Here is a 16,436-nt window from a genome sequence, read left to right on the forward strand (position 1 = left end):
GATTGATCTCTTAAATAAATGTTTTAAAAGAAAGTTTTCATAGTCCTCTGATAACTCATTTTCCCACAATGGATATTTTACTGTCCTTTCTTTATCGGTGTGTCCCTTCTGGTATGGGCTCTGAGTGTATAGGCCAGGGCTGTGTAATGTTAACTTACATGTGTGTTTTCTACTTATAAGCAAAAACAGAGCTGAATGTTGCTAGATCAGTTTCACAGTTAGAGCCTTTTTGCCACCCGGGTCATTGAAAGGTGCATTTAGTCATGACCTGAGAGAAGATATTATAGGCAACTAGAATCTATGTTTTATGGTGCAGTTAACAATTCAAATTATTGGAAGATTAAATTACCTACTCAGTTTAGTCAAGATGATAAGCTTTGCTTCTATCTGGGTCATTAACTAAATTATATTTAGGTATTGAGCTTTCACCTGTGGTCCCAGGGAAGTGTCCTGTGAGATTGTAGAAATTCAGCCACTAATCAGTTCTTCACATAACAGCTCTCAATGTACTAGTAGAGAAAAAGTACAAACATGTGATACAGAGGAATCGATACATCTAAGGTCGAACTGACTTTATTTTCAGTTTTAATGATAGAATTAACTCTAATAATCATTAAAATATTTGTGACAAGATCAAAATTCTGCAGGTTCAAAAAAATCATGGGATAATATTTATTCTGCACTCCATAGAGACACTTCAGAAATTTAGGAGCTCTTGGGTTGCAAAATCAGATGAAAAGTATTTAATGATGCAGTTTGTTGTGTGTTAACTGTATCTCAATAAAAGTTCTTAAAAAAGTATTTAATGAAATCTGCTTAGTGAGGAAGAAGGAAGCCATCTATTTTAGGCCTTTGCCTGATTCACTAGAATCATTGTACTTTTTGCAGGGTTGAATGTCTAGGTCAGTCTCCATAGCTTTGGCCCTTATCAGATACTAAGTCAAAAAGAAAATGACAGGGGGCTAAGGTTGCCGATCATGTGTTAGTACAAAGCATCTGACTTCCCCGGAGACCTGTCAAGTGTTCAGGGTCAGTCATTGAAACTACAGCATTTGGACTTTATTCTTTCATAGGAAATACTCTACTAGCGAGCTGAAAACCTTGTGGTTTTTAAACTGTGAATGCTCTGGCAGTGTACCCCAAATAATTATGTGAAAGAGAAGAAATTCTGGTATTAGAGTTAGAAGGTTTAAAGAAATACCATATATGTCTGAATGTGAAGCAACCCTGCATATAAGATGATCTCTCTTTTCCAAGGGTAAAAATTACCAAAAGAAGGTTTTCCCCTCACAGTCCACATATTAAAGATCTACTTTCTACCAGGACTTATTCTAGGCTTTGGGGGTACAAGGAAAAAATGTAGGAAAAGAGACAGAAATCATCACCCTCCTGGGGCTTACATTTTAGCAAATCAGTTATACAGAATGTTAAAGGAGGTAAGTGCTACGGAGAGTAATAAAATGGGGGAAAATTCCAGGGGAATACTGGCTCTGTGTGTGTCTGTGTGTGTGTGTGTTTTGGGGTAGGGGACAGATGCTGCCTCAGGGTGACATTGGAGCATGGATTTAAACAAGATGGAGTGAGCTGTCTAGGTATCTGGGGCAGGAGCTTGGAGTTCAGAGACCTTGAGGGAGGAGTGTGCCTGGCATGTTCAAAGAGTAGCCAGGAGGCCAGTGTGGCTGGAGCAGAGTGAGTGAGAGAGGGAAGGTGGGAGGAATAGATCAGAGGAAATGAGAATGAAAAGACAAAATCCAAGTTGACTGTCTGAAGGTCACATGGAAGATGTGTAGCCACAGTGCACTTTTAATCTATATGTAGGTCATGTGCAGAGGGTGAGGGCCCTGTAGGACGTTGTAGGGATTTTGTCTTTTAATGGAACAGGGAGCTTGGAGGATTTGCAGGTGAGCAACATGACAAGTTTAAAAAGGATCCTTTTTACTTTTGAGAGTAGATTGAAGGGGGCAAGGGACACCAGTTAAAGGATTATTGCAGAAAACCAGATGAGAGATGATGAGTAGTATTCCATTTTGTATGAATGTACCGCCTTTTGTTTATCTATTCACTTTTCTCTTCAGTTTTATTGAGATATAGCTGACATATAGTGTTGTATTTAGTTCAGGGGGTACAGCATAATGATTTGATACATGTGTATATTGCAAAATGATTACCATAAGTTTAGTTAACATCACTCATCTCACATGGTTACAGATTTTTTTCTTGTGAGGAGAACTTTTAAGATCTTAGCAACTTTCAAATACGCAATGCAGTATTATTAACTCTAGTCACTATGCTGTACATTACATCCCCAGAACGTATTCATCTTATAACTGGAAGCTTGTACCTTTTGACCACCGTCATCCATTCCTCCCTCCCTGCCGCTGGCAACCACCAGTCTGTTCTCTTTATCTGTGAGGTTTTGTGTGTGTATGTGTGTGTGTGTTTTAAGATTCTACATATAAGTGAGATCATACAGTATTTGCCTTTGTCAGTCTGACTTATTTCAGTTAGCATAATGCCCTCAAGGTCCATCTAGGTTGTCGTAAATGTCAGGATTTCCTTTTTTCTGGTTAAATAATATTTATCACATTTTCTTTATCCATTCATCCTTTGATGGACACTGAGGCTGACTTCGGTTGTTTCCATGTTTTGACTATTGTGAATAATGCTGTGATGAACGTGAACGTGCAGGTATCTTTTCAAGAGAGTTACTTTGTTCCGTTTGAATATATATCCAGAAGTAGAATCGCTGGATCCTATGGTAGTTCTATTTTTAATATTTTAGGAACCTCTATACTGTTTTCCATGCTGACTGCACCAATTTACATTCCTATCAACAGTGCACAAGGGTTTCCTTTTTCCCACATCCTCTCCAGCACTTGTTGTGTCTTATCTTTTTGATGATAATCATTCTGTCAGGTGTAAGGTGATATTTTATTGTTTTGCTTTACATTTCCCTGACAATTAGTAAGCATTCACTTGCTGATGAATATTTGGGTTGTTTCCAGTTTTGAGGTATCGTGACTTAAGGCATCCATGAATATTTGTGTACAAACCTTTATGTTTTCAGAGCTTTCACCTAAATCTTTAGGAGTGGAATGACTGGGTTGTGAGGTAGATCTATGTTTGATCCCCAAGCAACTGCAACTGCCAAAATCCTAAGGTGGTTGTACCATTTTACATTTCTGCACACAATATGTGAGAGTTCCAGTTGCTCCACATCCTATTGAGCACTTGGTCTTTTTGATGTTAGCCATTCTAATAGGTGTGTAATAGTATCTTCCTGTGCTTTAAAGTTGTATTTTCCCTGACGGCTAATGCTGGTGAGGGGTGTCTGGATTTTAATCTCTTCATCCAGAAAGCTAATTTTAGCCTCACTGTTGAAACTTTAGTTCCTTTCAGCTGACACTAATAATAATTTAATTAAATAATTATTTATCTCAGTCATAGTTGGTACCTTAGCATGTTACACTTTTGTTTTTTAAATTTCATTTTTAACCTTTTGATCCCTTATCATACCTCTTAAAAGTACTCAAAGGCTATATTATGATGATTTATTAAAGGTTGCAGTGGCCCGTATAGTCTCATGGTTTTGTTTTTGGGAAATGAATACATTTAAACGGGGGAAAATACAATATAAAAGTGATATCATGAAATTTGAATCTTATCCTTAAATCATCTGTGTCCAGTACTGTAATTTCAGTTTACACTTTATCTTATGTAGGATCTGTTACTTTCTGTATTTGATCATTTAGGATGCGAGCGCATTTTGTGTGATAATAACAGGTCTAGGTCAACATAAATGATCTCTAAATATTCGACTAAAGCGAGGATTTTTGAATTCTTTTCCAGGTTCCCGATGTTATCAGCAGCATAAGGCAGTTATCGAAAGCCGCCATGAAAGAGGACGCCAAACCCAGCAAAGACAACGAGGACGCCTTTTACAACTCTCAGAAGTTCGAGGTCTTGTACTGCGGCAAGGTGACCGTGACCCACAAGAAGGCCCCGTCCAGCCTCATCGACGACTGCATCCAGAAGTTCAGCCTGCACGAGCAGCAGCGCCTGCGGGTGCAGGGCGAGCCGCGCGCCGCGGATGCGGGCGAGGAGCCGGCGGCGGCGGAGGCCCAGGCGCCCGCCTCCCCCGCCGACGCTCTGCTCGAGGAAGGGGATGGCGTGGCCGACACCCACCCGGTCTTCCCCTCCGCGCCCAGCCAGCCTGGGCCGTCCAGCTCTCGAGCCTGCTTCCCTGAGCGGATTTTGGAGGATTCTGGCTTTGAGGAACAGCAGGCGTTCCGGTCTCGGTGCAGCAGCGTCACCGGTGTCCTGCAAAGGAGAGTTCACGAGAACAGCCAGAAACCGCAGCCGCGGAGGAGGCATGCCAGCGCGCCCAGCCACGTCCAGCCCTCGGATTCGGAGAAGAACAGAACGATGCTGTTTCAGGTGCTGCCCCGGTCGCGTGCTCTCGGGCTGTTTCCCCATCCTTTGCTAGGTGCAAGCAGCCGGCCGGCCGGCCCCTCCCTGTGGTCCTCCATCTGCACGCATCCAACTTTTCTGTCATGTCCCCTGGGAAGCAGTTAAGGCGGGTGGAGAAAGAGAGCCAAGGAAAATAGTGAAGGCGGGAGAGGCAGACGGGGAATGTAAGAAAAAAGGGAGCAGGGAAGGGAGAGGAAGAGAGAGAAGCACTTAAAGGAGCATCACGGAAGGTTGGTGGGGAAATAAGAATAGGTTACTCTTAGCATCACCAGCAGGTTGATTCTTAAATACATGTCGTTGTTTTTAATGACTAAAGAAATCAATCTTATGAAGTGTTTGAAGATGTGAATCCGGAAGAGTGTGAATCTTCATGGAGGAGAAAGAGACTTTTCTAGAGAGAGAAAAAAAGTTCAGAGACTCATAGGCGTATTTTTCAGATGAGAATACACCAGTTTACTCTGTCACACAAAAGAGAAGGTTAAAGAAAGATCATAGGCCTGATAATTGTATCTGTTATTAAAATGGTTGGATGCAAGCTATGTTTTAGGTGTAAAACATAATTCTTAACTCTAAAAAGTAGTTTTTGAAGTTGTACAGGATGTAGAAAATGTCCCGTTCCACTTAAAAGAACTTAATTCTTAACAATGCCCTGTAGAGGTTCTTTAACCTTCAGCTTTGAGGATTAATTTGAGTTTTCCTCAAGATTTGAGTTTTCTTCAAAAAAGAGTGACTGTCCTTTTATCCCATTGCAAAGGGTCCCTGAGAAGGAAATTGCACAGTGTACCTTGGTAAACAGTCCCAGTGTGTAATATTTGCTTTATCAGAAGTTCATGGTTGTTTTGCTCTGTTTTGTTCTTGATAACTCTAGGCATGTAATTAAAGTGTCTATAGTCTTTTCTTTGGTGATATGCTAACTGAGTTTCCTCTCTTGTTTGGGCTATTTGATTTGTTTTTTGTCTTAGGTAGCCAGAGTCCGTGGTGTTAATTTTTTCTAAATGGTTATTTAAAAAATTTTAATATTAATCTGCCCAATTTCAAGTATATCTTAGTTGATCATTTGTGAGAAAGTATGATTATAAATTATAATTAATTAGTAATTTTAGAAATAAAGCGAGGAAAGGATGCATTTTTAAAATACTTTTATTTATTTATTTATTTATTGGCTGTGTTGGGTCTTCATTTGCTGCGGGGGCTTTCTCTAGTTGCGTCAAGCAGAGGTTACTCTTCATTGAGATGCTCAGGCTTCTCATTGCGTTGGCTTCTCTTGTTGTGGAGCATGGGCTTTAGGCACGTGGGCTTCAGGAGTTGCAGCACATGGGCTCAGTAGTTGTGATACACGGGCTTAGTTGCTCCTCGGCATGTGGGATCTTCCCCGACCAGGGCTTGAACCTGTGACCCCTGCATTGGCAGTCGAACTCTCAACCACTGCGCCACCAGGGAAGACCCAGGAAAGGATGCATTTCTTTGAAAAGACAACAGTTTCTACTTTGGAAAAAAAATAGTTTCTTGTAAATTAAGACCAACTTAAATTTCATGATTTCTAGATGAAAGCAGGAAATGTTTTCAGACAGCTGATAATTGGGGTTGTAGACTTGGTTGGGTTGGATGTCGACACACATGTGAATGTGTGTATCTAGGCTAGAGCATTTGAATGTGTATTATTAGTCAGATATTAAGTTGTAAAGTCAGTTGTTAGGTTTTTTGTAAGTTGAAATTAATTGGAATGTTTTTATTTTGAAGGTTGGACGGTTTGAGATCAACCTTATCAGTCCAGACACTAAATCAGTTGTGCTTGAGAAGAATTTTAAAGATATCTCTTCTTGTTCCCAGGTATGTATTGAAGTAGGTTATAGTATTTGAAGAAACCAATTAAGGCTTGTTTCTAAATTAACAAAATAACTGGGCTTTAAACCCTTTAAAATTTTATTCTAAAAAACATTTTTTTAAATAGATTTGCCTTAAACTAAGAGTGTTCATGTGTCTGAGTCTGAGCCAGTAACAAAATCCTGTCCAGGTCCCTCAGTATCGTAATACTGTCCTCACTTTTGTCAACCCTGTCTCCTCATAGCTTCACTTCATCAAAGTGGTAGAAGGAATTCTTGTGGTGGTGAGTTCTTTTGAAAATATCTTCACAGTTAGTGTTCCTCAGAATCTTGGGCAGTGGGTCTTGTGGACATCACTGAGTCATGTTTTCCCTTTATACCGTAGCAGGTGAAAAAAGGAGAACTAGTACTTTCAAGTTTATTAATGTAAATGCTAAATTTGAAAGGAAGGTTTTCATATATATCTTTGTCCTTTTATGTACTGTTAATTATCATACTATGTATTTGAAAGCTTTAAAAATATTCTCCACAGCTCTGTGCTCAAGGTCATATTAGGCATAAAGTAGTGTCCTAAGTGCCATCGTAATAATTTAGAATATCTATGTAAGTGTTAAAGCTACCTAAATATATGGCAGACCTAGAAAGAATTTCTGAAGATGTTGGAGTAGAGGGAGTATCTAAATCTGAATATGGGAAGGTTGACAATAGTAACCTCCTCCTCTGAGAAGGTCCCTGGAATAGAGAAGCAGTAACTTCTTTCCCAGCACGTGTACCTTAGAGATACCTTCAGGGGCCTGGATCTTGCCAAGATCCATTATTTTTTAATGTTGAAAAACAGACTTTTTAAAAAAAAATTTTTAATTTTGGAATTAGCATTGCCATAGGTATGCTATCCTGACATTCTTCCCTTTGGAAATGATAAGCTATTGTACATCTTGTTAATTTCTCCTCAGCCTCAGCTAATGTGGTTTCTCTTCTAGTATTTTAATATTTGTGCTGTTATATGGAGACCTAAAATTACGTTGTGAAGATAAAAATTTCTACTCTAGTAGTTTAGAGAGGGAGCATCTCACTATAGGAAGAATATATTGCAAATTTCTGAATTCCTATTTAAAGGACAAAAAATTTGATAGGAAGATTATTCACTTTAACTGAAAAAAGTATTTATTAAGCCTTCTTGTAATTACATGTTTCCTGGGGGTCCCTGTGTGATCATAAGCTCTGTGAGGGCAGGTGCCTTATTCTGTAGGGCATCAGAGAATAACATGTGTTAAGACAGAGCTTAATGCTTAGGTGTTCAATAAATGTTGAATGAATGTTTCTACACATTGGGCCTTAGGCTAGGTGTTGGGGAGAGAGTGTATAAACCAGTGGAGTTCCTGTTCCCCAGAGCAAGAGAAGCCCATCCCTCCCCAGGCCTCCCAGTAATAAAACTGGCACTGCTCGTTGAACATCTGAACAGGAAGGGGGAAGAACCAGCCAAACCAAATATATAAAACTGGCCGTTCAAACCAGATTTTTGCTTTTCCTTTTTTTTTTAAAGCAAGCTTTGTATTCTAAGATTGCAGGAAAAAAATTAAACAAAAATAAGAGGAAAATTTGTGCAAAGGCCTTTGATCAGAATAATTGTCAGGTTATTAACCCCTGCTCCTCACTGAGTGGCCCAACTCCTGTTATTTCTTTCCGCACAATTGCACTGATGGAGGGTGGCTGCATTCGGGAGCAGGCATCCTTTTCAACACACACACACCTACAAATGTTTCTCTTTTCAAAATCGGTAGAATGGTGTCCCTGGCAAGGGTGAAGAGTAAGGGAGTGGTTTTCTTTCCTGGAAACATTACCACTGCCTGGAAACTCGCTGAGCTAATGAGGTCCTGTGCATTTTTCCCATTTAGTACCAAGCTAGATACTCTTTAATCACGAATGAGTTACATCAGACAGAATTTACTCTACCCTCATGGACTGTAACCTCACTCCTCCTTATTGACACTTTTTCTTTTTATCAGAGTTGATTTCCTTTTTCCATATCCATTGGATAGGTTGAGCTTATTACTACCATTTAGTGGTTGCCATTTATCAAACATGCCAGGAACTAAGATATTTCTTAGTTCTAAATCTCAAAAATTTCTGAGAAGAGGCGCCATCACTACTATTTTATGATGAGAAATGGAACCTCGGAGATACTTTTTAGCAACGCAGCGCAGTATCTCATACCTGGTAGACTGGTTGAACCAAGACTGAAGCACAGATCTGTCTGACTCCAAAGTCTGTTTTCTTTTCGCTGTGATTTAGGTGATTGCAGGACAACTTTAAATTTTTTGTCATTTCGGCTTTTCAAAGTACTGTGCTGTCTGTTAAAATAACAAGGTGCTGTCTACTAATTGGTGTGTGTGTATTCAGGGCGATTGAAATTCTCACATGATTCAGAATTTTTTATTAAGTGTCACCGAGGTTATTTAGCCTGTGTTCAGGAAGTACAGCTTTGTCATTTTGGATAGTTGACATCTGCAGTAATTTCTTTAATGGATTCATCTTCTAACAGTCGTGGCTCCCTGAATGTCTATAAATAGACAGATATTCCAGTATTTTTTATGCATGCTTTAGGGAATGGCATGCCATTTAATTAGAGCATTGTCAGTTTTTATGATTCTTAGCCTCATATAAACAAGAACAGGGTTTATGATGAATCATCAGACTCCCCCTGCAAAGATGACTGAAAACTCCATTACTTGCAAACACTGAGCAGAGGTTTTATTACAAGAGACAGTGGATCATGTCATCATATTTTTCCTCCTGTGGCCCTGAGTCATAGAGTGTTTGCCAGAAGCAAAGCAATCTGAGCTGGTCTCACCCTTTATTTTATGTATGAAAAGGCCACCATATAAGTTTGCTCTGATATTATGTCCCCTATCACAGTGCTCTGAAGGAGAAATTTATGGAAGTGTGGAAGCACAGAACTATTTCCATAGGGTTGGTTAAAAGGACATAATCCCGTAAACACTGCACTGCTTCCTTCTCTAGGGTATAAAGCATGTTGATCACTTTGGCTTCATCTGTCGGGAGTTGCCGGAGCCTGGGCTGAGCCAGTATATCTGTTACGTGTTCCAGTGTGCCAGTGAATCTCTGGTAAGTGGTGTGACTGCTGTCTGTGGGCTCCTGCCCACGCCTCTGGCTGATGGGAGTCTTGTCTCTGATGAACCCAAGCCTCACAGAATCGCCATCAGTGGAAAAAGAAGAGGGTATCTGGGCGTAGGCTTCTGCCCTTTGAAGCAACACCACAATAGAAAAACAGAAACAAATTTTCATGGTAATTTTTAAGTCTAGATAATTTTCTTGAGTTTAACAAATTTGGAAATGTTATTGGGAGTATTTTTTAAAAGGTAGGAAAAGCCTAATAATAGGAGAAGAACTGTTACTCTTTCCATTGTGCGTGTAAGAAGATAAAGAAGTCCTCTTATTCTCTCAATTGCTATACCATGTCAGAGTAGATAATGTTTATTTCAACAGGGAGGAGAACGATTTTGTTTTTTCCTTTTTATATCATCAGTCCAAGTCCTCATATTTTTTTTAAGAACTTTTATTGAGATATAATGTCCTCATTTTAAAAATACTTTCTTTACGGTCTCATTTTAGCCTTAATTTTCTGTCTTTGGAATTTGAAAGTCAGTTTTTCTCTCCAACACTCCCACTCCCTCACCCCACCCCATCTTAAATGGGAACAGTTAGAGTTTGCAAAGAAATATTATGTAAGGCAAAGTTGGAAATAGGTCCAAGTGACTAAAAATATGTTGATGTTTTCCCCTGAGTGTTTTACTTATTCTTCTACTTGTGTTATCTCTCTTAACCATTTTAACACAAACTTTTAGATGTATATATTACCATTCTTTGAAGCAAAGCATTTCTTTAGACATAAAATCCTCCCATAATGATTTTCGCCAGGGAAGCACGCACAGGACTTAGATACAGAGTAAGCCAGGATGCAGGGTGCCTTCCTTCCTGCTAACTCTTCCACGTTCCCAGTGTGGACACTGAGTTGAGGTGTAGTGAAGAAATGGGAATGAATTGGTGCAAAGACACTTTCTGAGTAGGGAATATAGCATTCCACCACTAGCAGGTTCTTACTCAAGAGAGGTCCGTTTGAGTTTTGTTCTCACTCTAGGTAGTTAGCCATCCAACGAAAAAGCCACATGTTGATGTCCAGGTGACCACTGCATTAAAGGCTCAGTTCAGGGCTTGGGATAGACATTTGAGAGTTTTTATGTAAAGAATAGTTGAAGGCATGGGGCTGGATGAGAACCTGGGGGGAAGGAAAAGAGAGAAGGCCGAAAAGAACCAAGGACACAACCCTGGAAAATGCCAACCGAGTTAGGTAGAAAATGAGAATGTCGGGTAATCTTGCCCGACTCCTTAGCCATCCCTGGCCCCAGTCTTGCCTCCTCTTTTCCTCCTCTATCTCTCCTCCTGTCTAAGGCTGATTCTTCCACCACGTTCCAGATCCTTGCTCTCCTACCTGTCCAAAACCTGTCTTATATCCCGTATTTTATTTTGGCAGTTTCTTTTAGCAGCTTTCCCATCTAGAAACCACAGTGCATTCTCCTGAACCATCTGTATCCACTTGTTTACCAAATCCTATAAACTCAAAGGTAGAAATGTCCCTTATATCCATCTCTCTTCCTTTTCCTCTTGTCTGGTACCTAAGTCTGGTACCATTCACCTTCTTTACTAAGACTATTGCATTAGTGTCCTAACTAGTGTCACAGCCACTGGTTTAATCGTCACCTCTCCGCTTCTTACCTTATGTTATAGTTTTCTCCTCACAAAATTTTCTCACTAGAAGCCAGTTTATGCCTCCTTGTTAAGGGACAAAGTCTAGGTTGTCTAGCGTGGTAGAGGGGCCTTCCTCATTCTTCTCCAGTGCCCACTGGAAAGCTTGCCCTTTCATAACTGTGTCCTCATACAAGCTGTTCCGTGTCCTCAGCTGTCTCTAGGCCAGACTGCAGAGGCTGCTGTGACTACTGGTGTGATGTTGCTTTTATTTGGCTTGCTACTGAAGCAGCAGATAGTTCGTGCACAAGACACATGAGGTCAAGGAAATGCGTGAGTGGCAGGGTCACTGTTGGCTGCATGGAGCAAGGGGTCTGCCTGTCAAAGGAGGCCAGAGCCAGGGCTCGCTGCTTTCATACCATCAGGTGAGGAAGTGGACCATGCCAGCCTCGGGTCCACCCGGCTACCATACAAGGAGGCTGTGTACGTCTCTATCTGTTTTTACATTCTCTTTCTGGCGGCTTCATTGGATGGGAAGCAGGCCTGGCTTTGCTCTACTGTGTCTTGAATCCTCTTTACCTTCTTTGCTACTATGTATTTTTTAGGACCCTGTTTAAAGATCACCTCCTAAGGAAGCCTTTCTGACAGGCTTTTGCAGGAACTGACTCCTTTAGTTGCTTTGTCTCAGTGCTCTTGGTGCACCTTGTTCATAGATCTCTAAGTTCCTGCAAATCCCTTATCTTATTTATTTGTTCACATAACTTTCTCGACTTCCCTGGATTGTGAAACCTACAAGGTTGGGAGGGTCCTTATTGTTGTTGTATCCACCAGTAACTTCTAGCATGGCAGGGGCTTGTTAAGTGTATTTTAAGCGTTAAAGGGTTGTTACTGTTAACTGCAGGCAATCATTTTCTAGGTGCTGGTTAATCTCTGATTACTGGATAACCTACACCAAGAGGAAAATTGTAAAACCTTCTGATTTCCAACCTCTTTTACGGCTTTTGTTTTGTTTGTATATTTTAGTATTTTCATTTTACCCTCATGCATGGAGAATGAATTTGTGAAACAGGGAATCAGAGTAGAAAGTCTGGGAAAATGCTGCATTTTTCCACCTTAAGAAGCTCTGTGACTAGGGCAACAGACTAGACTGGCTAAAAATGTCTTCACATGACATTGAAGCTGCATCAGAATCTTAGTTTTGGCATCGTTATTCTTAAGAACAGGGCTATGCGGAAATCTTTGAAATCCTGTTTACTCTACTTTTATCAGTAAGCATCTTAACTGAATGGTGAGGCACCAGAACTGCAGGCTAGAGGAAAAATTAAGTGTAAATTTCCTGTATGAAGGAGGATGGCTCAAGCAGCTGATGTATAGAATAAAACAAGCAGTCAAATAGTGCAGGTTTAAGCAGTGTTATGATTGATGTGGCTTGGCAGTTGTGAAAGACAAAATATTGCAAAACCTCACATGCTGACTTATCTACTCCATACAGAGAATACACAGCTAGTGTTTTCTGTTGCTTCCTTGTAGCAATTGCTATGAATTGATAAACAGTATAGAGTTCTGCTGGCCCCTGGAGGGTTACCCTGGAAGTTTAGATGCTCAGTGCTCCTCCCTCACTCCCTGCTTTCCTTCCTTCTTTCCTTCTTTCCTGCCTTCCTTCCTTCCTTCCTTCCTTCCTTCTTTCCTTGCTTCCTTGCTTCCTTCCTCCCTCCCTCCCTCCCTTCCTTTGTAAAATAGCCCAAGGCAGGTGGCTTAAACTTGTTTAACCAACTCTTGAGGTTTCTGGAAAATATCATTTCTGCTTTCTCCAAAAGTGGTTTAAAAGGTGTGAAAAACAATGGAAGTGACTACTCTTCATAAACAAAGAAAAAGTAGAACTCCACAGATCCACAGATGCATATATCAGTATCCAGGGAAAGTATAACCAAAAAAATAAAACAAAACAAAACCCCCCAATACCTGGAGTACCAAGAGCCAGGATTTGAATGAGGTTAAGAGTGTAGAGTTTTCCAGAGAATCAGAGATAATCTGATTAGAGATACCTAATAAACTAGATAATCTTTTGAAGTCCTTACCTGTTCTGTGATTCTCATTCTAAAGCACATAAACACCCAAGTCTGGTATATAAATCTTTATGAGAATTATCTTCATTGTGGATTTTCACCTTAATGTCATACATGGGCTTTCTTTGTTCCATCTCATAATTTTCTCTGGAAATTTAATTTTGCCTGATGGTCACACTAAGAATACTTTCTTTTTGCTTCCATATGATTGATTTATCTTTACCCATTCCTTTACCTTTAACCTTTTAACACTGCCTAGGATGTTTTTGTTGCTGAGTCTAAACTAAAACAATTAAGTTATACATAGTATGCTAATTTAACTTCTAGTTGCCCTGATCCCATATGAGAATTTATAGGCCATCTGGAAAAAAATGGTAGATTAAAAAAAAAAAAGTAAAACATTTAAAATTTTAGAAGTCAAAGTTTTTAGTAATATGTATGGCTAAGAGAAATTGGTAGCCACATTTCAGTCACCGTTGAAATGACCTCTTGTTTCATCTAGAAATAGGGAAGAAAACATGGAAGTTCAGTACTTCCATTGGGGGCCTTTTACAACACTGTATCACCAAACAACAAATAATAAACCTACGTGAAAGTTAAGCAGATGACTGACCCCTTCTAGTGCCTTAGGTAAATGAGAAACAAGGAAACAGAGGAAGAATACTCCAGAGCATAGCTGTACAGGAGAGCTGGTCCCCAGCCCCTGCCCCTCTTTTCTTCCCACTTCTGGCTCTGTCCTGCATCTTAAGAGGTCTCACAGGTATGCATACGGGTGCCCTTGCCTAATAGCTAATTGGCCATTCCTTGCCCCTCAAAGTACCTACTGTAGTGGTGCTGTCTGCCCTCAGGGAGGTAAACCAGGGAAAGGGGCTCTGCAGGCCCTGAGAGCAGGCTCACGGCCATCATGGTACGGAATTCTTGGGTCCAGGAGTTCAGAATGTGGCCTACAAGGAGCAGTCCCCTTACCCTGCAGACGCCTCACTTTTTGGGGAATGAGGGCCTTTAAAATATGGCACTCCTGTTGCCCAGATCTAAGAGCGATTCTCCATGAACAAGTGGCTTTAAGACAAATAAAACAATCTCTCATTTTGGCAAAAAAAAAGAAAGAAAGAGAGAAATAAACATCTGCATAGGTCATTGAAGTTGCTTTTGAATACATAACAAGGCAAACGAAATGAAAATGCAAAGGCATGAAAACATGTAGTGCTTTTATTTTTGAGAATTAGAAGTCTTTATTTTTAATTATAGTATAAAAGAACAGGTTATGAATGATTCATTTTCTGTACATGGAATGATGTGAAATTAGCCATAAGCCTTTTAAAAAGTTGGTTATATAGTAAAACAGAACTGAATAGTGACTGGTTGCTTGCTGCTTGAGCTTTCCTTTTAGTAATATCAGAAGAAGAAAGTTTCTTTTTATTTCAGATTCTTCATACATTCAAATGCAGAAGCAGATTAAACCCTTTAAATGATAGCTTTTGCTTAAACCAGGCCATAGGAAAGGGGGTAAAGTCTTTTTAGAAAAAAAAAAAACAGTTTATGTGGGCGAGGGTTCTTTTTCTCCACATCCTCTCCAACTCTTGTTACTTCTTGTCTTTTTGGTAATAGCCATTCTAACACATGTGATGTGATATCTCACTGTGGTTTTGCATTTCCTTAATAATTAGTGACTTGGAGCATCTTTTCATGTCACTGTTGGCCATCTGTGTTGGTGTGAATGTAAATTGGTGCCACCGCTATGGAAAACAGTATGGAGGTTCCTCAAAAAATTAAGAATAGAACTACCAGGTGATCCAGCAGTTCCACTTCTGGATATATATCCAAAGAAAATAAAAACACTAATTTGAAAAGATATGTGCACCCCCATGTTCATTGCAGCATTATTTATAATAGCCAAGATCTGGTAACAGCCTGAGTGCCCATTGACAGATGAATGGATAAAGAAGAGGTGATACAGATATACACATACAACAGAATATTTTTTAACCACAAAAAAGATGAAATCTTGCCGTTTATGACAACATGGATGGACCTTGAGGGTATTCTGTTAAGTGAAATAAGTCAGACAGAGAAGGACAAATACCGTATGATTTCACTCATGCAGAGTATAAAAACAAACAAACAACAATGAAACAACAACAAAGAACCCCCAAACACATAGATGCAGAGAACAGACTGGTGGTTACCAGAGGGATCGGGGGTGGGAGAGAGAGCAAGATGGGTTAAGAGGATCAATTGTAATGGGACAGATGGAAACAAGACTTTTGGTGGTGAGCACACTATAATGTGAACAGAAGTTGAATTAAATGTTGTACCCACGAAACTTATATGATGTTATAAAACAGTGTTACCTCAATAAAAACAGAATAAAGCAAAACATGGTTTACGAAGCATGGTAAATGGTTTTGAATATCAGAGCTAGTTTGGATGAGGCCCTGGTACTTCACAGCTCCCCATGCAGGTTTCAGACTTTGATCTCAATTCTCCAGTGGGTGAGAAAACCACACTTTAACACTGATGATTGTGCCACAGAGGAGGAGACCTGGCCGGAAGTTGGCTTGACAATGCCTGGAGGATGAGCTGTCAGTTGACCTCAAAGAAACAGCCAGGAAACCAGAATGCTAGATTCCAAATTCTTGACTGAGTCATTGGAAAGAGCAAGGAAGAAACTCCCTGGCAGTTTTCAAGCTGCTGGTGAGACCCAGCTATTAGACAGCACGATGCCAAAACTTCACAGTGTCACAAATCAAGAAGCAAAATGATAATAAATAGAAGCTATAGAGAAAAGACCAGTAGCCTCCATAGAATTCCTCTATCATTATTTATTGAGCTCATTTTCCCCCAGAACTTAGGTTAAACACATGTTCACTTGTTGTTCATTAAAAATGATCCAAAAAGATACAGTAAATAAAATACCTATTAACACAAGTGATTTGTTAAACTTATTTTGCTGCTCGCTAAGTATTGCAGACAAAACTTCCAAAGAGATCTGTATCTGATAAACTACTTTAGTTAAACAAAGACCTTAGATAACCAGCAATGACCTACTGTATAGCACAGGGAACGCTACTCTATGGTAACCTAGATGAGAAAAGAATCTGATAAAGAAGGACTGTATGTATATGTATAACCGAATCACTCTACTCTGTACCTGAAACTAACACAACATTGTAAACAACTATAATCCAATAAAATTAAAAAAGAAAAAATTGAAAACTTGATTGACTCTCCCTTAACTGTGATAGCATAGCACTCAGTGGGATTCAAAAATGTCATTCGCCTAACAGATCAGTATTATTTTATTATACACATT

At 39.8% G+C, this 16,436-nt stretch overlaps 1 protein-coding gene across 2 annotated transcripts in view; it reads left to right on the forward strand.

The window, feature by feature from the left end:
• The window catches only part of TBC1D4 (TBC1 domain family member 4), a 171,449-nt gene that overhangs the window by 99,782 nt on the left and 55,231 nt on the right, over positions 1–16,436 (forward strand). For both annotated transcript variants that reach the window (XM_057707441.1, XM_057707442.1), the window contains exons 2-4: positions 3,850–4,437; positions 6,211–6,300; positions 9,315–9,419. In XM_057707441.1, coding sequence (XP_057563424.1) covers positions 3,850–4,437; positions 6,211–6,300; positions 9,315–9,419 — 783 coding nt within the window. The remainder of the gene's footprint in view (positions 1–3,849; positions 4,438–6,210; positions 6,301–9,314; positions 9,420–16,436) is intronic.

The sequence above is a fragment of the Hippopotamus amphibius genome, chromosome 14 (genome assembly GCF_030028045.1).
Source record: "Hippopotamus amphibius kiboko isolate mHipAmp2 chromosome 14, mHipAmp2.hap2, whole genome shotgun sequence".
NCBI lineage: Eukaryota > Metazoa > Chordata > Mammalia > Artiodactyla > Hippopotamidae > Hippopotamus > Hippopotamus amphibius.